Source organism: Tachyglossus aculeatus, chromosome X1 (genome assembly GCF_015852505.1).
Source record: "Tachyglossus aculeatus isolate mTacAcu1 chromosome X1, mTacAcu1.pri, whole genome shotgun sequence".
In the NCBI taxonomy this organism is placed as follows: Eukaryota; Metazoa; Chordata; class Mammalia; order Monotremata; family Tachyglossidae; genus Tachyglossus; species Tachyglossus aculeatus.
The window spans coordinates 95,190,278-95,210,581 of record NC_052101.1 but is presented as its reverse complement, the minus strand read 5'-3'; the positions used below and the strand labels follow the sequence as shown (position 1 = coordinate 95,210,581).

Genomic DNA, 20,304 nt, shown 5'->3' with positions numbered 1-20,304 from the left:
TTGATACGGGATAGAAGAAGTGCTTGGAAGCTTCCTCCAGGAAGCATTCCTCATTGATTTTCTTCTCATCAGGTCATATCCATCCAATTACCACCTCAGTCCTTTTGAATCCCCTCAGCACTTATACGGTCATAACCACTTTTTAAATTATATTTAAGTGCTTATTATGTGCCAGGCACTGTTCTAAATGCTGGGGTAGAAAGAAAATTAATCAGGTTGGACACAGTCCATGCCCCACATGGGGCTCATAATCCTAATCCCAATTTTACAGAAGAGGTAACTGAGGCACAGAGAAGTGAAATGACTTGCCGAAGGTCACACAACAGACAGGTGGCAGAGCTGAGATTAGAACCCAGGTCATTCTGATGCCAGCCCTGTGCTTTAGTCACTAGGCCACGCTGCTATTGATTTACGTATATGACTATTTAACTTGTTTGAGTGCCTATCTAGCTTTCCATTTTATTCCTCCAGTCTGGAAATTTTGTGCCAGTTTCCACCATTAGATTGTAAGCTCCTTAAGGCCAGAAATCATGTGTTCAACCTCAGTTGTACCTGCCCCAGTGCTCCATGTATACTATTGTTTGCTGAGTTATGGAGGAAGACCAAGACATGGTCTCAAAAACCTTACAGGCAAATAGGAAAATTAGGCAGACAATCCACAATGAAGACTCAGAGGTGAGAATGTGAAGGACAGAGGAGGAAGGTAAAAAGCTTATTTGCCCAAAAGGAACAGGTCAGGGGGTTGAACGTTGTCAAGAGAAAGAAATTAATCTGGAGCAGTTGGGTACTAGACTTCTCCCCATTTCACAGAAGGGAAAACTGAGCCATAAAGAGTTCTAGAGCTAGAGAGGACTTTATGAGATCGTATGGACCAGGACAGGCAGATATCTTTTCTTAGAGATCTCCTGAGATGGAAGCTCCACAATTTTTCCTGGTAGTCTATTTTGGCGTTTGATCTCCCTGGTTGGTCAGTAAATTCTTTTAAATCATTCAATTCATTTGTCCAACTAAAGTCTCTCTAGCTTTCATTTAAGCCCATTTCTTCTTGTTCTCAGTGGACATGAAGAACATCTAGCCAGCATTCTTCCCTTAGGAGGGAAATGAGGACATAGTGAATTAGACATGGAACCAGGACACAGGCCTTAGGTCTCTAGACTGCTTTACTGTTGTAAGACAGTTCACCTTCCTTTCACAGGCCCCTTTTAGAGTGTGACTAAACTCTGTGGACCCCTTTCAACCCATATACCTCTGTTTCTTTTCTTCCATGGCCACTGGCAGTGTTTTTTGGCTTTCACGATGTTTTCATTTATCCATTTCCCCTCTGCCCCTCAAGAAACAATCCATCGAAGATCATTTGTCAGCTCTGTGACTTTGGGCAAGTCACTTAACTTCTCTGTGCCTCAGTTACCTCATCTGTAAAATGGGGATGAAGACTGTGAGCCCCACATGGGACAACCTGATTACCTTGTATCCTCCCCAGCGCTTAGAACAGTGCTTTGCACATAGTAAGTGCTTAATAAAATGCTACTATTATTACTATTATTATTATTGTTTTACTCACCCACGCTTTATATTTTCAGCCCCTATGGAGTTCGCAGTTTCTACAGATTTCCACAAGTAGCATTACTTTCTGCTCCAATACTTGGCAGGCAAACCACAGATGATGCATTTCTTTCCAAGGTGGATTCTCCTATGATCTCTGGCCACTTGTCAGGTTTTCTCCCATTCATCTGCTCAATCATGATGGTGATTATAAGACACCCTCTTGGGAGAAAGTGCGGCACAAGTGAGTAGATACCGTGTCCAAGGTCACACTGCAAGTCAGTGGTAGAGCCAGATGTAGAGAATTCCCAGGGCCAATTCCCTCTTCAACAAATTTGGATGTCGGGCGGTGCCTTTGAAGCTCTTTAATCTCTCTTAATCTGCTGCCCTGATCATCTTTAAAATGTCATTCATAATACATCACTCCCCTCCTCAAAAACCTTCATTGGCTATCAATTTTTCTCTGCATCAAACAGAATAGAGCACAGGCCTGGGAGTCGGAAGGACCTGTGTTCTAGTCCTGGCTCTGCCACTTGTCAGCTGCGTAAACTTGGGCAAGTCACTTAACTTTTTTGTAACTCATTTAACTCCTCTGTAAAATGGGAATTAAAACTGTGAGCCCTATATGGGACAAGGACTGTGTCCAACCCAATTTGCTTGTATCCACCCCAGCACTTAGAACAGTGCCTGGCACATAGTAAATGCTTAACAAATACCACGATAATAATTATTATTATAACTATTAGAATTTCCTGACCATTGGAGTCGAGGCTTTTTTACCAGTTTTCTCCTTTTTACCTCTTGGTTCTCATTTTCCACTGCACCCAGGCTTGCACTTGTCTCTTCTTCCAAGTCAGCATCCTAACTGGATTCTCTATCAACTTGCCCACTTGAACCCATTGCACACAACTTTCTCCCTGCTTAGAACTCCCTTGTCCCTCCAATCTGCCAAACTCTGTCCCTCCCCACATTCAAAACCTTCCTAAAAAACAAATTCCTCCAGAAGGCATTCCCTGACTAATCTCTACCTTTTCAATCATGTTGCTCCATCAGCCATCCCAATCAGTCAATCTATTGGTATCTATTGGCATCTATTAAGAGCCTGTTGAGTTCAAAGTACTGTACTAAGTGCTTGGGAGAGTTCATTAGCATCAAGGCAAGTGTGCCCTGCCCTCAAGGACCTTACAATCTGTCCCTTAACATTTTTGTTTGTATCCATTTATTTCTTCTTTATTCATTTACCTATTCATTTTTGCTTTTGTTGTTACCAGTTGTATCCCTATTTTCATGTTGTTCCCCTTTTATGTATACTATCTGTATCTGTCTTTCCCACAAGAGTGTAAGCCCTTCCAGGGTAATATTTTTCTCAGTTGCTCCCAAGTAGCTCATACAGTGCTCTGCACTTGAGGCACTCAATAAAATAGTAATAATAATAATAATAATGGCACTTATTTAGCACTAACTAGGTGCAAAGCACTGTTCTAAGCGCTGAGGAGGTTACAAGGTGATCAGGTTGCCCCACGGGGGGCTCACAGTCCTAATCCCCATTTTACAGATGAGGTAACTGAGGCACGGAGAAGTGAAGTGATTTTTCCAAAGTCACACAGCTGACAAGTGGCGGAGCCAGGATTTGAACCCATGACCTCTGACTCCAAAGCCCATGCTCTTTCCAGTGAGCCACGCTGTGAAGTACTGTATTATTGATGACTGATGATGATCCCTGCCCTTGAGGATTGTACAGTCTAGTGGGGAAGACAAAGAGATATACTCAATCGTATTAATTCATTCAATCGTATTTATTGAGCACTTACTGTGAGCAGAGCACTGTACTAGGCACTTGGAAAGTACAATTCGGCAACAGAGACAATCCCTACCGAATAACGGGCTCACAGTATAAAAGGGGGGGAGACAGACAACAAAACAAGTGGACAATTATAGATACATACACACCATTAATAAAATATGTAGAATAATAAATATGTACATATATACACAAGTGCTCACTATGTGCAGAGCACTGTACTAAGTGCTTGGGAGGGAATTATAGGGTTGATACACACATTTCATGCTCACAACAAGCTTACAATCTATAAGTTGATGAACAGACAATAATTAAAAGCGTGAGTAGATAGAAAAAATAAACACAAATACTAAATAAAGAAATGCGTAGGATTGCTGAGGGAGTTTGTTGGGGTGATTGATCAGGGAATGCCTCCTGGAGAAGAAAACCCCTTTGGGAAGGCCTTGAAGGCAGGCTAGGGATAAAGTCTGATGATGCCAAACAGGGAAGAGGAATGATTCTCCTCCCTCCCCCTACTCATTCAAAGCCTTATTGACAGCACATCTCCTCATCATCAATCGTATTTCATCAATCGTATTTATTGAGGGCTTACTGTGTGCAGAGCACTGTACTGTCCTCCAAGAGATCTTCCCTGATTAAGCCCTCCTTTCCTCTTCTCCCACTCCCTTCTGCATCACCCTGACTTGCTCTTTCTAGTTATCGCCCCTCCCTGCACTACAGAACTTAAGTACCTATTTGTAATTTATTTATATTTATTTATTTTAATGTCTGTCTCCCCCTCTAGACAGTAAGCTCATTGTTCGCAGGGAATGTGTCCCAATAAATGCAATTGAATGAATGAATGAATTCTAGATGGGGACAGAGTTGGGATCAATGGGTTGGGAGGCAGGGGAGCCCAGAATGAAGGAATTGCCAGCTAATGTCCGTATTGCTATAAGGTATAAAGAGCAGATCGATCTGAGAAATAAAAAGGGTGTGCTGCTTGGCATGCTTTGCTTTGTCCATCTGAGGTTGTAAATTGAGAAGATGAGGGGTTTTTTGTTTTTGTTTTTTAAGGTATTAAGAGTTTACAGTGTCAGGCACTGTACTAAACTAATTATGTTGGAACCAGTCCCTGCCCTATGTGGGCCTCACAGTCTTAATCCCCATTTTACAGATGAGGTAACTGAGGCACAGAGAAGTTGAGTGATTTGCCCAAGGTCACACAGCAGACAAATGGCAGAGCCAGGATTAGAACCGAGGTCCTTCTGACTCCCAAGCCCATGTTGTATCCACTAGACCATGGTCCTTTCACCTTCAGGCAGCTCTATATCTGTTTCATTTGTTTGATACCACATTCAGCATGGCATTAGGTGTCTGGGATTGCTTTAATAAATACAGAATAGAGGACTAGGAAGGGGAAGTTTTCATAACCAAATAGACCAATAGCTAATTTCAGGGTTCCTGAAGTGAGTGCTCCCCCCAAAATTCTACCATAGGGAGGATTAAATGAAAAATAATAATAATTATAGTGGTAGTTGTTAGGTGCTTACTATGTGTCAGCCCCTGTTCTAAGCACTAGGGTAGATATCCACAGATCCCACATGGGGCTCACATTCTAAGAGGGAGAACAGGTATTGAGTGCCCATTTTACAGATGATGGAACTGAGGCACAAAGAAGTAAAGGTCACAGAACAGGCAAGTGGCAGAGATGGAATTAGAACCCAGGTCCTCAGACTTCCAGGCTTGGGCTCTTTCCACTAAGCCGTGCTGCATCTTGTGGCCCAGAGTGGATTGTTAAAGTTTAAAACATTTTCCTTGGATTAACTCCTGTGCTTTTACCCAAGGTAGAGTTGGTCTCACAGGCAGGGAAACTGAGGCATAGAAAGAGTGAATGTCTTGCCCTCTGGTGGAGCTGAGCAATACCTAGGTCCCTACTTCCCAGCCCAGGGCCTTACTCAGGTAAATAGGCTGGGGTTTGGTGATTGAGCCATTCTTTTGGTTTGCCATAGAATAATGATAATAATAATCCAGTAAGCCACACTGATGGATGGGGTCGGGGAGAGATTCTGATAATCAGTTGGTCTGAGAATGGGATAAGATTTTGGGAGTGGTTCCCCTGGGGGCCTGCAAACAGCCTTCTTCAGGAAAACCTTGGGATTGGGCCCTTTAAGATGGGTAATGACTCAGCTAAGATCAGGGAGGAGGAGCCGAAGGGCTCAAAGATCAGGGAGGGGCATTAATACTGTACTAATCCGAAAGAACCCGGTTCCATCCTGAACAGTGTTCTGTGTGGGACATCAGCCTTCACTTCTCCCTGCCCCGGGACCCCAGGGTGAGACAATCTTGCATGACCACCCCCACACCAGCCCCATACCCCAGGTAAGAGCTGAGGCCTCCGACCCGGATGGGATAGCATCATTCTTGTCCTGAGCTGGTGCGGGGAGATGGGTCCCCAGCGAGGAGTATCTGCTGGTGAGGGAGAGGTGGGTGAGGACTGGAAAAGCCCTAGACTTCTGAGATCTCAACTCTTGTAAAGCTCCAGAGAGATGCAGCCCAAATTGGCAGCCACTTTGCTCCGACCATTTTTTCCAGATGTGCCGAGCACTATACTGAGAGCTGAGGTAGAGACAGTGTATGCAGATTGGACACAGCCCCTGTCCCTCACAGTCTAAGGAGGAGGGAGAACAGGTATTTGATCCCATTTTACAGATGAGGAAACTGAGGCACAGAGATTAAGTGACTTACCTGAGGTCACAAAGCAGGCAAGTAGCAGAGCCAGGAGGAGAACCCAGGTCCTCCGACTCCCCAGCCTGTGCTCTTTCCACTAAGCTACCCTGACTTCCCACTGTGAGCTCTTTGTGGGCAGGGACTGTCTCTGTTGCTGAATTGTGCTTTCCAAGTGCTTAGTACAGTGCTCTGCACACAGTAAGTGCTCAGTAAATATGATTGAATGGATGAATGAATGAATTTACATCATTTACCAAGCTGAGGTTCCCTTAGATCCCCAGATCCTCTCTGCTCTGTCGTGGAATCCCTGACTCCTACCTTTTCTGCCACTCCAGCCAGAGCCTGCAGTCATTCCCTGAGAAATGCCCCAAGTCCCTGTGGCCCATACTGCCAACATGTCTCAAGCAGAGAGACCTATGGACTAATCCAGTTCCTTCCTGAATCTGCCAGCTAAGCCAGGCTCCAACCAGCCCTGAGGCCAGTTGTGGCTAAGGAACTCCAGCTGTCCGGGTGGCATGGGCTCTTCTGACTGCAGGATGTGTAGAATGCCTTTCAGTCCCTAGGGAAAACCAGCCCAGCCAGACCTTACAGATCTTTCTGGTTCTTCTTGGGATTGTCTGTCAATGGGCTTTATGTGGGGGTGATAGTTGGCAGCCTCAGGAGTGCTCCTGGGAGGTAGTTGTTGTTTCTGCTTAAGGAAAGGATTATGAGAACACAGAAAAGAGTGGGGAGGGTGCGGGGGGGGAATGGGGGTTGGGGATAGAGCGGAGGGAGAGGGGCGGGAGCTATCCAGAGAGCCTTTCCCTCACCAAATGCCTCTAGAACTAAAAGCTGAAGCCCCATGAAGTTCTGTTAATTGGTGTCCCAGGATTATTCGGGGAGATTGAAAGGTGCCCTTTGGATCCCACAGATAACCTTCAGTGTTTCAAAACCATTGGGTATTAGAACCCTGTCCTGGGGTTGGTGAAATGCTTCTACAGACACTTCAGGCCTATGGCTGTAGCCTCGGACTTCCCTCTCCCCAGGGCGGGGGCAGGCCTCACTGTTGCCTCACCGACTCTCCCATCAGGCTCATCTCTGCTCTTCCTTCCCCAAAGGTGGTGGGCTGCAAGTTGACCCTCAAGGACTTTGCTGAGGTTGAAATTTTCTACTTGTGAACAAGACAAAGTCTACAGCCCTCCACAGCCTCGGGTCAGCCAATACTGAGAGGAAAAGGAGAAAGCCTGCAGGTTATTGGTCACTGAGGACAAATAGTCTATTAAAGAGATGGGAGCAAGGAGAGACCTCCTTGCTGGGAGGGTATTTTAGATTAGCAGTCCTCTCCCCTGCTGGGTTAGTTAATTACTAGTATTAACAGTCACTCCTCTTTCCTAATGATTAATGCAACACTTAAAGGGTCAAATTCTAAAGCTGGGCAGAATTCCTCCTCAAGTTTACAGATCCAGGGAGAGGTTGTTATTTTTTTTTAATTTACCCTTAAACACACACTCAAGGTCACACAAACTCATCTGAGGTAGAATTGAGACTCCATTCCCCCCAGGGTCTTGAGGTGATTGTGGATGTCTCTGATGATTGAATTTTGGTGAGGGGTCTGGGGGGTGCAGGAATTCTTGGGCACCTGGCTGGTTTTGAGTAATAGGGCAGAGATTGATGTCTGTCTCCCCTGCTCTAGACTAAGCTTGTTGTGGGCAGGGAATGTGTCTGTTTATTGTACTGTACTCTCCCAACCATTTAGTTCAGTGCTCTGCACAATAAATGCTCAATAAATACGACTGAATGAATGAATCAATCAATCAACTGTTCTTTCTCTGTCCTTCACCCAGACTGAAGGACAGGCAGGCCCTACTGACTCTGGGGCACCATGGAAGTGGAACATGCCCTGCACCACAGGGATTACCTTGTGAAGCGTACTGTACTGAACGAGGAGGAGCTGGAGGAGATCGGCCAGAGGAGCAAGAAGCCGAAATTGCCAGCCTGGAGAAGGAAGCCCCAGTGAGTGTTCAGGGCAGAGTTGGTGACATGGTCTGCTCGTGTGGTTCCTGGGGGACAGGGGAGAAAGAGGGTGGGTGGTGGGGATAGAATTGGACGTGCGAGGAGAGCATGAGGGGTAGCTCCAGTGTGCAAGACGCCTACTCTCCAAACATCCATTTACTGCTTTCCACCAGGTTCTCCCCTGTCCAAACCAGCCCCGGTCCTTTCTCCTGCTGGGCTCTGGAATCAGGAAGCTCTGGCCCTGCTCCCTGTAGTGGTTACATTTCTTCTGAGAGCTGGTGGAAACACTCACTGCCCTAGATTCTTCTCCTGTATTCTGGGACCCCTCCCCGCCAGTGCCCAACCTGGCTCTCCTCGAGCTGAGCCAAGATGAAGGCATTGGTGGATGATGGCTCTGTCCTGGAGCTTTGAGCCATTCCATCCTGCCTCCCATCATCAGGCCTAAGGAATAGAGCTCTGCCAAACATAGCAAAATGTTCGGCAAATGTCACATTTCCTTTATCCTAAGTCCTTCCTTCTCCCTCCTGTTGGGATGGCGCTTGTGTGATAGGCAGTTAAAGGCATAGCTACATGGTAGTAGGGCTTGGGCAGTTCCTCCAGTCTCTGCTGAGGCCCCTGTGTGGGGAGACCAGGTGGCGGGCTTGGTTTCTGGAACAGAGACTGCTTGGGGAGCCTTTGCCTGGGGAACCCTCTGCCATGGGGATACTAGTCTCCTTGCCCCAGATAATAATAATGTTGGTATTTGTTAAGCGCTTACTATGTGCCAAGCACTGTTCTGATTCCAGATTCCTCTAACCTTTCCCTCCCCACATCCACCAGGTGTTTAGTAGCCAAGTCCCTGCTTCTGCGCTTCTTTCCACTGCTGAGCTGGCTGCCTCGGTACCCTGTGAAGGAATGGCTCCTGGGAGACGTGGTCTCGGGACTCAGTGTGGGCATTGTTCATCTTCCTCAGGGTGAGCGTAACTGGGCAACTGGGCTTGGGGAGGCCACTGTAGGAGGCCTACACTAAGCCCCTTTCACTGTGCTGGGAATGGCCATCCTGAACCTTCCTGCTTTTCCTGTTGCCTGTCTCCTTCTGGTAGGGACCCAATAATATTGCAGCCTAGATCCAGCAGCCACATGCGGGGGAGGGCAGGAACAGACCAGGAAGGAGGGGTGGAGCGATACAGGAGTTCAGGCCTGTTCCCTCTCCCTGCACTCCTTAGCTCTGGACTTTACCCACTCTTTCAATGTAAGGGAAAGTCCCTTGACCTCGGTACTTTGACGTTTTGGGGTGGGGTGGGGGGTCGGGAGGAAGCCAGCTTTGGGTCTGGTGGGGTGTGAGGATAGGATGGTGCGGAGAGTGTAAAATGTGATGATGGGGTTAGGGCCACGTTGGTGAAGTGAGTTGGTGAGCGCTGACAGCACATGCCTGAGGATGCCTAGTGACTGGTGTTTCTTTCGACCTCAGGGCTGGCGTATGCGATGTTGGCGGGGCTACCCCCTGTCTATGGCCTTTATTCATCCTTCTACCCCACCTTGGTTTATTTCTTCTTTGGCACATCCAGGCACGTCTCAGTAGGTGAGTTGGGGAGCTGGGTTAGGAGCTGGACTTAGGGGACTGAGGGAAACAAGTCTGCTCAACCACCTAAAACTGCAGATGGAGAATAGTGGTGGCGATGGGGAGATTAGGCCTGGAGATTGGGCATTTGGGTTCTTCTGTGAATGCCTCCTTTGCCACTGCCTCTCTGTCAACTCTCTCCCTGCCCCAAGCTCTCAGGTGGAAGAGGTTTGGCAGAGAGACAGTAGAACCTAGGCTCGCCCTCTGCTCTGGAAGAGCACAGGTGTAGCGGGGTGACATAGCACTGGGCCTTGTGGATCCCATCTTGGTCTTGTGGCTGCAGGTACCTTTGCGGTTGTCTCTGTGATGGTTGGCAGTGTCACTGAGGCCCTGGTCCCCAATGACGAGTTCCTGTTGCCAGGCAATGGCACAGACACGGCAACAAGAGATGCCATGAGGGTCCAGGTGGCGGCTTCTCTGACCATCCTAGTGGGGATTTTCCAGGTGAGTGAGGGGACGGGGAGGAGACGAGACGGGAAGCAGTTCCTCGCCCAGGGGGCAGAGGACTAAGGAGGGAGAGCGGGACTTCCCAGGGTGAAATCCTGTGCCCCACTTTATCCCTCCTGGTTTCCAGTAGCTTGGGAAAGAGGAGACACACTAAGCTGGGCTTTACTGACAGCAGAGCCGGACTGAGTCGGATGTGAGCCCAGTGTTCACACCAGCCGGCTGGGATGGGGGTGGGCATCCTGTCCTTGGGAGGGCTGGTGAAGGCTGCTGCCCTGGATGGTTCTCTCTGCAGGTGGCCTTGGGCCTGGTGCAGTTCGGCTTTGTGGTCACTTACCTGTCAGAGCCTCTGGTGCGGGGCTATACCACAGCGGCCGCGATACAGGTGCTGATGTCCCAGCTGAAATACGTCTTTGGGGTGAAGCTGGGCGAGCACTCAGGACCCCTCTCTATGATCTATGTGAGTAAGATACGGCCGAAACTTGGGGAGGGACTCAAACAGCCGTCATCCTCCCCCTCCCTTCCCCTCCCACCCGCTGACCCAGCACCAAAGAGAAGAAAATTATCAGTTCATGAGCAGGCCCCACAAGTCACCATCCCTTTGCCAAGGTAGTCCCTTGGCCATGTTTGTCAGAGAAGAGGTAGAAGACCTGTCAGGAATTGAGGGGGATAAGGGATGGCATGGAATAAAGGACAGGAAGTGGAGAGAGCAAAAAGACACTGAACTCCACTGGTCTGGCTTTCATCACCAGCATTGGCATCATCAGTAGGGTTGGGGTGGGCCTGGCCTAGTGGAAAGAGGGCAGAACTGTCAGTCAGGAGTCCTGTGTTCTAGTCTCAGCCCTGCCACTGGGCTTGCTGTGTGACCTTGGGCGAGTCACTTAACCTCTCTGGGCCTCAGTTTCCTCACCTGTAAAATGGGGATCAGATACTTGTTCCCCTTCCTCCTTAGATCGGAAGCCCCGTGTGGAACAGGGAGTGGGTCCAATCTGATTATCTTGTATCTACCCTGGTGCTTGGCACTTTAGTAGACACTCGATGAGTACCATGAGAAGCAGCATGGCTTAGTGGCAAGAGCACGAGCTTGGGAGTCAGAGGGCATGGGTTCTAATCCCGCCTCTGCCACTTGTCTGCTGTGTGACCTTGGGCAAGCCACTTAACTTTGTGCCTCAGGTATCTCATCTGTAAAATGGGAACAAAGACTGTGAGCCCCACGTGGGACAACCCGATTACCTTGTACCTACCCCAGTGCTTAGAACAGTGCTTGGCACATAGTAAGGTCTTAACAAATACCATAATTATTATTATTACCGTTTCTGTTATAAGAAAGAAGTATTTATTGAGTTCCAGCTGTATGCATAACACTGTACGGAGCACTTGGGAAAATATAATAGAAGTAAAAGACACAATCCCTGTCCTGCACAGGGCTCCCTGTCTAAGAGGAGGGTGACCAAGTATCTGATCCCCATTTTACAGATGAGGAAACTGAGGCCCAGAGAGGTTAAGTGAGCCCCTGGATGGCATCCAACGTGATTAGCTTGCTTCTACCCCAGTGCTTATTACAGTGCCTGGCACATACTACCATTAATGGAAAAAAAAGAGAGAGCTTACAGTCTAGGTGACAGCAATGTTCCTACCAACCATAATCACTCCTAGGGCATTGATGGGGTGCCCAGTTGTCCAGATTCCTGTCTGTGTCCCCTGAGCTGCCTTTGTACAACTGAGCAGCTTAACGGTGTGGATCATCCAGTGTCTGTTCAACTCAAGAGCCTCATCTGATTCTCAAGTCCAGAAAAGGGAGAGTTAGGGCAAAGAGGAGATGACAGGATTCTTTTCCTAAGCCAGTGCAGGAGGCATCCCCAGATGCTTCTCCCTTTACCTCCAGAAATTAAAGTCCAGATTGAAAATGTGGCAAACTCTTAACTCACCCTCAGCCTTTGAGAGACCCATGAGGAATCTTGATGCCCCAGTGTAGTGGGAATCTCTGGGTCCCTGGGCACTGCAAGGATCTGTTACTTTGACTCTGCAGTTCCTTTGAATTACCTGGGTTGATGTGGGCTGTCATATGTTGTTGAGAATGGGAGGAAATGGGTAGGACCCAGGCACTTCCTTTCTGGATCTCTGGCCCTCATTCCTACCCTCCTTCCCTCCCCAATCCTTCTCCTTTTCTTTCCCCACTTCTCTCGTCCTTTGCTCTCTAATTCTCCTTTTCCCTGAAAACTCTAAGCAAGCAAGCCTCTAGCCATAAACTCCTTTAATGGACTCTTCAAATTCCTGTCTGCCATTTACTATTATTATCATTATTATTATGATTTTTTTAAGTGCTTGCTATGTGCCAAGCACTGTACTAAGTAGTGGGGTAGATTCCCTTAGACTGTGAGCCCTGTGTGGGGCAGGGACTGCATCCAATCTGATCATCTTGTATCCACCCTCACGCTTTGTGCCAAGTACTGTAGTTAGTAAGTGCTTAACAAATGTCATTATTATTATTAATAATGTACATGATAACCAGGTTGGACACGATCCATGGCCCACAGTCCAGGCCAGTGGACAGGGAGGCAGAATGACAGGAGAATGGTGTGATGTCTTTAAGAAATGATATCTTAAGAGAGTAGTAGTAGTAGTGGCATTAATTGAGCATCCACTTGATGCGTGCAGTATTCCAGACACTTGAGAAGTACTGAAAAATGAAGTGATATGTTCCCTGTGCACAAAAAGCTTCCACTGTAATGGAGGAGACAAACATAAAAAGATTTTCAACTAGAGGGTTCAAAAATAAATTAAGCAGACATGTATTCATGATTGCTAAGGAAGTTGTGCATAAGCTCTTAAATGCTAGAGTTGGCTAAAGGGATGATGCGACTCAGGGTGCTGGGAAATTAACTGGGGAAAAGCTTGTCGGAGGAGGTGGGATTTTAAAGAGGGCTTTGAACATGGGGCGGGCTGTGAGTTTTCTGATGTGGAGAAGGAGTTTCCAAGCTGAAGGAATAGCGTGAGCAAGGCGACGGAGCTAGGTGGGTTGAGAGCAAATCTGAGAAACAGACTTCTTTGTTGAAACTTTTTCCAGGAATGTTTGTCACTAATTTCCCTGGCTCTCACCAAGTCCCTGATTGCAAATCTAGGGGCGTGGGGGAGTTTGCCAATGGAGTTGTGGCCTTAGGATCGGAGAGCTGGTGAAATGCCCATCTGCACTCCCTTCCCTCCCTCTCTCCTCTCCTGCTCTTCCTAGGGATTAGTCCCCCCAGCTCTGTTTAGTTTTTCTGGGTTAGTTTCTCCAAGGCAAGATGATCATGAAGGCCGGTTTCAGCTTCTCTCCCTTCTCTCCCAGATGTTGATTGAGATTTGCTCCAAGCTGCCACAAACTAATGTGGGTACCTTGCTGACAACCCTGATTGCCGTGGTCATTCTCCTAGCTGTCAAGTTACTCAACCAGAAGTTCGCCAACAAGCTGTTCATGCCTATTCCCATCGAGCTATTCACAGTAAGACTGTCCCAGTGGATCAGAAATGCTGGTTGGGGACTGGGAACAGTAACCCAGGACTGGTGGGCTGGGACCAGGAATGGCAAGCTTGGAAATTCTGGACTGGGTTTAGGAATACAAACCGGAGGATCAGGAACTCATGCCCCTTTCAGCTCCTGTAGTTCCGTAGGTGCCAGTGGAGTCAGGAAGAAATCCTCTCCATGGCTAATAAAGCTTGTCTGGGTGGGTCAGGGCTTCCCCTGACCCCAGCCCAGGCCCCACAACCTTGCTGTGTGTTGGCCATTCAAGTGACCGAGCTGCTCTCCCCAGCTGGCCATGGAACAAATGCCAGGGGCTGTTCCTTGGAGAAACAAATAGCTTTGATTCCCAGGGGGTAACCCAAGATGGAATGTGTGACTTTCTGCTTAGAGGGTGAGGCACAAGAGAGAATACCTGCAGGTAGCAAGGAGAGGAGTGGTCTCACCACATGTCTCCTATAGGTTAATTTGGGCCCCTAAAGGCCTTGCTGGTTCACCTACCCTCTGAGACTAGCACTCTCAGCTCCCAGTGAGACTGGTCGACTCAATCAGTGGTATTTATTGAGCGCTTACTGTGAGCAGAACACTGTACTAAGCGCTTGGGAGTGTTCAATAAAACAGAGCAGGTGGAAGGCATCATCTCTCCAGCAGAACCCTTTTTGACTCTGCAGGACTAGCCTAGTATGACTCAGGATGCCCCAGGGAGGCAAGAGAGGTCTAAGATTGCAGCAAGTCCCCCAGAAACTTTCTCTTTTACTTCCCCTCAGCTCATTGGAGCCACCGGGATTTCCTTTGGAGCCAGGCTGCAGGAAAACTATGGTGTGGACGTCGTGGGCCACATTCCCACAGGGTGAGGCCAGGCAGGTGTGTCCCTCAGGGAGGACGGGGGGAGGAAAGACCAGTGATCTTCATGGATGGCACCCATTTCTCCTCCCTCAGCTTTGTCTATGTTGCCGATTTGTGCTTCCCATGTGCTTGGTACAGTGCTCTGCACACAGTAAGCACTCAATAAATACGATTGAATGAATGAATGAAGCAAGTGCTCAGCATCTTTGCCCCTAGGCAAACCTTCTCTGTGGAGTTCAGGTGTCCTATGACCCTGGGACTCAACGGTACACACTGTCATGGGATGGAAGTTTGCAGGGCCAGCTCAGAGCTTCTTTTCTACTGGGCCAGTGGGCTCAGGAGAGCAGTTGTTAAACATCTTCCATCTCTAGTCAGGACTCCCTTTCAATTCTTGCCTCTCCCTTACTCCCCGCCTCCCTCCCTCACCACCACCCCCAGCCCCGGCCCCCCAGCTCAGGTCCTTACATTCTAGTTCCCTACTCCTTCTCCCTTCTTTCTCCCACAAACAAGGAGAGGGTTTAGGACCCTCTTGGGAGGATGGGACTTTTAGGAAGAGCCCTCAGAGTCAATCATAGGAATCTCCCGGCAGCTCCAGGCAGTGGAATCAATTGCAGGGTGCCTGAGACCCCATAGCTGAGCCTGTGCAACCCAATTGGAAGACTGAGTAATTATCTGCTGGATTTCTTCCATGCAGACAATCTAACCAGATAAGGAAGGCTCCAAAGTGAGTGTTTTGACCTGAGTTACCCAGTTGGACTGTTCTCATGGAGCAAATCACCAGGTCATTTGCTCCGTTTCACAGAACCGGCCAGAAAGGACATCAGGGCTCTTCCCCTGGTGAAAGTTCCTGGTGATAACAGGATGTGAGAATCTGTAAATAATCTCTCTTCCCAAAGCCTCTTCTGTAGGTGCAGTCTCTCATGCAGCTGTTTCTGTCCCCACCTGGCCAGGCAGGTTCAGCTCCCCCTAGTCTCCCCATCTGCTGCCTCTGCCTCACCTATCCTGACAGAGCCCTCTGTCTTTCTCACTGCTCTAGGCTGATCCCACCAATGATGCCTGATTTCAGCCTCTTCGGGAAGGTGGCGGGAAATGCCTTTGCCATTGCCATAGTGGCTTATGTCATTGCCATTTCTCTAGGCAAAATATTTGCCCTGAAGCATGGGTACAAAGTGGACAGCAACCAGGTAAGGGGGCCTCTCTTGCCCCTCTCCTGACTCACGACCTGATCTCTTTCTTTTCCTGGGTCCTGCTCTGCTTTTCTCTTCAAATCTTACTTCCCTCTGGAGCCTGAGAAAAAGGCCTGCCCATTTCCCCATTTGAGGGCAAAGGTGGATCGGTGTTCCCAGACTGGCCTGCATGATCCTGAGGTGCCCTCTCAACTCTGGGAAGGCCTCGGACAAGAGGTGCTCCTTGTGACTTCTCATTCTTTACCCTCACTGTGTAGGAGCTGATTGCCCTGGGACTCAGCAACTTCCTGGGCGGCTTCTTTCGGTGCTTCACCATCAGTTGCTCCATGTCCCGAAGCCTGGTGCAGGAGAGCACAGGAGGAAACAGCCAGGTGAGAACCCTCCGCTGAAGCCCAAACTGGGAAAGGCAGACAGTCCTGCAGGGGTCAGTGGGACAGCATGGTCAGGGAGGGTGGCCACTAGGACTGTGGAGCAAGAGGACAGAAGAGAGAGCACTTCTGAATTGCTCCCCCACCTTGGGGAGTGGCAAGCTGAGTCTTGATGGGATAGGTTTTAGCTGTTAGGATGTCAGGGCGGGCACGTTGTGGGGAAGCACCCAGCTCTCACAGCCTTCTCCCTTCTTGCCCCAGGTGGCAGGAGCTGTCTCTTCCCTCGTCATCTTGATCATCATCATCAAACTTGGGGAGCTCTTCTCTGATCTGCCCAAGGTAATTCTGGATCTCCCTCTAAACACCACCACGCCCCAATCCCCAACTCAAGGCTCCTTTGTGCTTTTACCAAAATCCAATGGGCAAACTGCACCCCAGGGAGGGAACTTGGTTTGGAGTCCTGCAGTGACGTTGCAGTGAGATTCCATGACCCCTTGATATTCCTCTCCATATTTCCTACTCTTTTCCATTCCCTGTTCAGCTTGGACCCATCCTCAGTAGTCCTGCTTCCAAACCCCGTTCTGAGACTAATCCCTGACTCCAGTGAGGGAGCAACCCTGGAAAGGGATGCTGTGCTAATCCTGTCTATCCCAGACGAGCAATTGTTTGAAAAGATGTGTGTGTTACTATTATTATTATGATATTTGTTAAGTGTTTATTTTGTACCAGGCACTGTACTAAGCACTAGGGTAGGTACAAGTTAATCAGATTGGACACAGTCCCTGTCCTGCATAGGGCTCACAGTCTTAATCCCCAGGTAACTGAGGCCCAGAGAAGTGAAGTGACTTGCCCAAGGTCATACAGCAGACAAATGGCAGAGATTGGAACACAGGTCCTTCTGACTCTCGGGCCTGTGCATGTGTATGAAGAACAGGGAGGGGCAGGGGGAACAGGAGAGTAAGCTCAACGACTCAGGGTTGGCTCAAATTTCTTATGACTCCTTGCCCTTGCTGGGCTCTGGACCCCACTATTCCTCAGCCCCCGTCAAGCCTTATCCATAGCCTGTTTCTTCTGCCCCATTGTCCTGTCTGCTGTTAGAGACTAAGGAGCTCTGGAAATCATCCTACTCTCCAGGTTGTGCTAAGAGAGGGTAACCACTGCTGGGCTTTTCTCCTCAGGCCATTCTGGCAGCCATCATCATTGTGAATCTGAAGGGGATGTTCAAGCAGTTCAGCGACATCCAGACCCTTTGGAAGGCCAATCGGGTTGACCTGGTAAGGGGGTGAGACTGGGGAGAGGGCAAGTGGGATTGAGCTAAGAGGGACCAGTGGGCACGCTTCCCACTTTCCCAGCCTTGAGGCTGATCCTTGTCTCTTGCAGATGATCTGGCTGGTGACCTTTGTGTCCACCCTCTTGCTGAACCTGGACTTAGGCCTGGGAGCCTCGGTGGCCTTTGCTCTGCTCACAGTCATCTTCCGCACCCAGCTGTAAGCGGGGCCTGCATGAAGCCAGGAGGGGAGGGGCCCGGAGAGGGGGCCGGGACCAAGGCTCCAACCCAGACTCATACTTCTGACCCCGGACGGTGCCTGCTTTGGCCGACCCCCCGCTTCGGCCGACCCCCGAGTCTCCTGCCTTCCTCCCAGTGGGGTACCCTTTCCAAGTGATGAGGGTCAGCAAAGGGCTGGCTGCTGTTTGGCTCTGCGACAGCTCCGCGGCCCTGAGGGCAGGAAACGCTGGATGAGGAAGGGAGCGTAAATCTCGTGGGGCCATCAGGATGAGGTTGCCGAATGGGGGCGGCTGCCCAGTCCCTTCGGCCGGGCCCTGACAGAATGGCCGGGCAGCCCCCCACCTCCCTCCCCATCTGGAGGGCTCTGCCTCGGGGAAGACCAGTGGCAGAGCCCGTGTGAGGGGAAGGAGCCTCGGCAGTCTGTCCATCTGACTGTCTGTTTGTCCTTTACCCCACAGACCACAGTACTCCATCCTAGGGCAGGTGACTGAGACAGACCTCTACAGAGATGTGACCGAGTACAAGGAGGTGAAGCAGGGCGGGAGGCGGCAGCCTGGCTGCCCCACTGTGCGGGGGGGGCGGGGGACGCTGTTTAGGAAGGCGGGTTAGTTGCCCAGCAGCTGCCGACCCCGCTCACCACCTGCGGGCCAAGTGCGATGCGGCGACAGGAGAGGGTTCTGGGCCCTCCGCCTGCACAGACAGGAAGATGGAATCGTAACCCAAACACTGGCACATTGGAATGCTTGGGACGTTTCCTCCCCCAAAGGGGGGCTCCCGAGATCCAGCCGTCCCGGTGATCTGATCTGGCGGGGGAATCTGGAGCACTTGGGCTTGCCCAACTTGTCACACCTTCTTGTGACCCAACCGTTTGGAACTGCCTTTCCGGAGGGCAGCCCCAGGGCCACCCGGCTCCCCACTCGAGCCCCTCTCCCGGTTTTTGTTCCAGGCCAAAGAGCTCCCCGGCGTGAAGATCTTCCATTCGTCTGCCACGCTCTATTTTGCCAATGCCGAGTTGTACGCAGAGGCTTTGAAGAAGAAGGTGAGACTGGGAATACGAACAAGTAGGGATTGGGCAGGGGAAGGGGAACCTGATGCAGGGATGGGCTTGTGCTCTCAAAGTGCACACCTTCTGGGCATCCTATGATGCTCATCCCTGATCTGCCCTACTCCTGGGGCATCATGCCCGTGGGCACCTAGTCCTTGATCTGCACTGGAGTGTTAGCTGTTTGTTCCCATCACTGAGCATTGCTCCACTTTAGTACGGGGGGAGGTGGTGTCTCTTCCCAGCAGTGCTGCAGGGTTGGAGAACTGAATCCCTCCACCTGCCAGCTGCCTGCCTTCCCTGACCATCCCCTGCAGCTTTGCAATGATGATGATTGCCAGGATGACCTGGAGAAAAAAGCCTTCCCTGACTAAGCTCTCATCTCCCAACTTTATTTTTCCTCACTTCTGTGTCACCTGTGCACTTGAGTCCTGATCCTAGAAGTACTTAGGCACTTACCCCACCCCTACCTTTGTCCTTACACTCAGTTGCCTGTAATTTCTTTTGATGCCCGTCTCCCCCATTAGATTGTAAGCTCTTTGAGGGCAGAGATCATATCTACTGACTCTGCTGTACTCTCCCAAGTGCTTCTTACACCGCTCTGCACAAAGTAAGTGCTCAATAACTACCATTGATTGATTGATAGCTGCCAACTCCCGATCTCGCTCACTCTCATTTCTCTCTCTCTTTCTCTCTTTCTCAGTGTGGCATTGATGTGGACCATCTGATCACAAAGAAGAAGAAATTAATCAAGAAGCAGAAGCAAAAACAGAACAAGATAGAGAAGGAAGAGAAAAAGAGGGACAAAAAGGCAAGTAGAGTCTGCTAGCTATCTGCCAATTTGGGAGATTTTTTGCCTCACTCTACTTCAGGCTGGCTTTCAAAGTTCTGTACCTCACAATTCTTCTGCATCTCCCTCTTCTCTCCTGCTCTTTCCCCTAGAACAATCATTCATTCATTCATTCAATCGTATTTATTGAGCGCTTACTGTGTGCAAAGCACTGTACTAAGCACTTGATCACCATGTTCTACTTCTGCTGTCTTTCTTGTCTTCTCTTTGTACTTCTCCCACCCTAAGGCAAAGATGTCCTGCTCTCCCTGAAAATAATGCACTTCCTCCTTAGGGAATCACAAGGACAGGCTGTTTTTCATATTAAAGGGAGTCCTATCTCAGATCTCCCAGTTCCTGGGTTGGGGTGTTGGAGGAGAAAAGCTAGCACATTTTTTCAGGGGTTATAAGTGGCCCCAGAATTGCCAAGGTGGGTTGTTCTGATCCCAGTGTCTGTGCAGTAGGATGTTGCTCCAGAGAGGGTGTGCACTGGGGGCCCACTCTCACTCTTCCCTCTCTCTCTCTTTCTCTCTCTCTCTCTCTCTCTCTCCTTGACTACACTTACAGGCTGCTGTTGCTGCTGAGATTCCTATGGTCACTGAAGAGGTCAACTCTGACTCTGTGCAAGTCAGAATAGGTAGCGTCGAAGACATAAAAGCCAAGGTAAGGGAGAACTGACCTTCTCCAAGATGTGAATTTGCAGTGGTTCCCTGAATTCAGAAGGCTCCCTCACACTCCCTTTCATCTCCCCTATTCCTCCCTCATTCGAAGGGAGATAACCCCCAGACCAGCCTCTCCCAACTGCCTGGACCTCAGTGCTGTTTCCTACCAGTACTTTTCTTTTTAGAATTATGAGTGTATTTTTTTTTTGTGTGTGTGTATGTGCCTCTTGAGTGGACTACTGTGGACTATTAGCCAAAGAACTGAAGATCCAGCTAA

The 20,304-nt window shown here is 49.4% G+C and overlaps 1 protein-coding gene across 1 annotated transcript in view; it reads left to right on the top strand.

Moving 5' to 3' along the window:
- Positions 1–20,304, top strand: part of SLC26A6 (solute carrier family 26 member 6) — a 33,268-nt gene that overhangs the window by 10,430 nt on the left and 2,534 nt on the right. Inside the window, exons 2-17 of the mRNA XM_038772062.1 lie at positions 7,876–8,044; positions 8,864–8,997; positions 9,495–9,605; positions 9,928–10,088; positions 10,384–10,548; positions 13,417–13,569; positions 14,354–14,436; positions 15,469–15,616; positions 15,877–15,990; positions 16,249–16,326; positions 17,166–17,261; positions 17,368–17,474; positions 17,953–18,022; positions 18,441–18,533; positions 19,240–19,356; positions 19,933–20,028. Coding sequence (XP_038627990.1) covers positions 7,914–8,044; positions 8,864–8,997; positions 9,495–9,605; positions 9,928–10,088; positions 10,384–10,548; positions 13,417–13,569; positions 14,354–14,436; positions 15,469–15,616; positions 15,877–15,990; positions 16,249–16,326; positions 17,166–17,261; positions 17,368–17,474; positions 17,953–18,022; positions 18,441–18,533; positions 19,240–19,356; positions 19,933–20,028 — 1,857 coding nt within the window. The 5' untranslated portion in view covers positions 7,876–7,913. The remainder of the gene's footprint in view (positions 1–7,875; positions 8,045–8,863; positions 8,998–9,494; positions 9,606–9,927; positions 10,089–10,383; positions 10,549–13,416; positions 13,570–14,353; positions 14,437–15,468; positions 15,617–15,876; positions 15,991–16,248; positions 16,327–17,165; positions 17,262–17,367; positions 17,475–17,952; positions 18,023–18,440; positions 18,534–19,239; positions 19,357–19,932; positions 20,029–20,304) is intronic.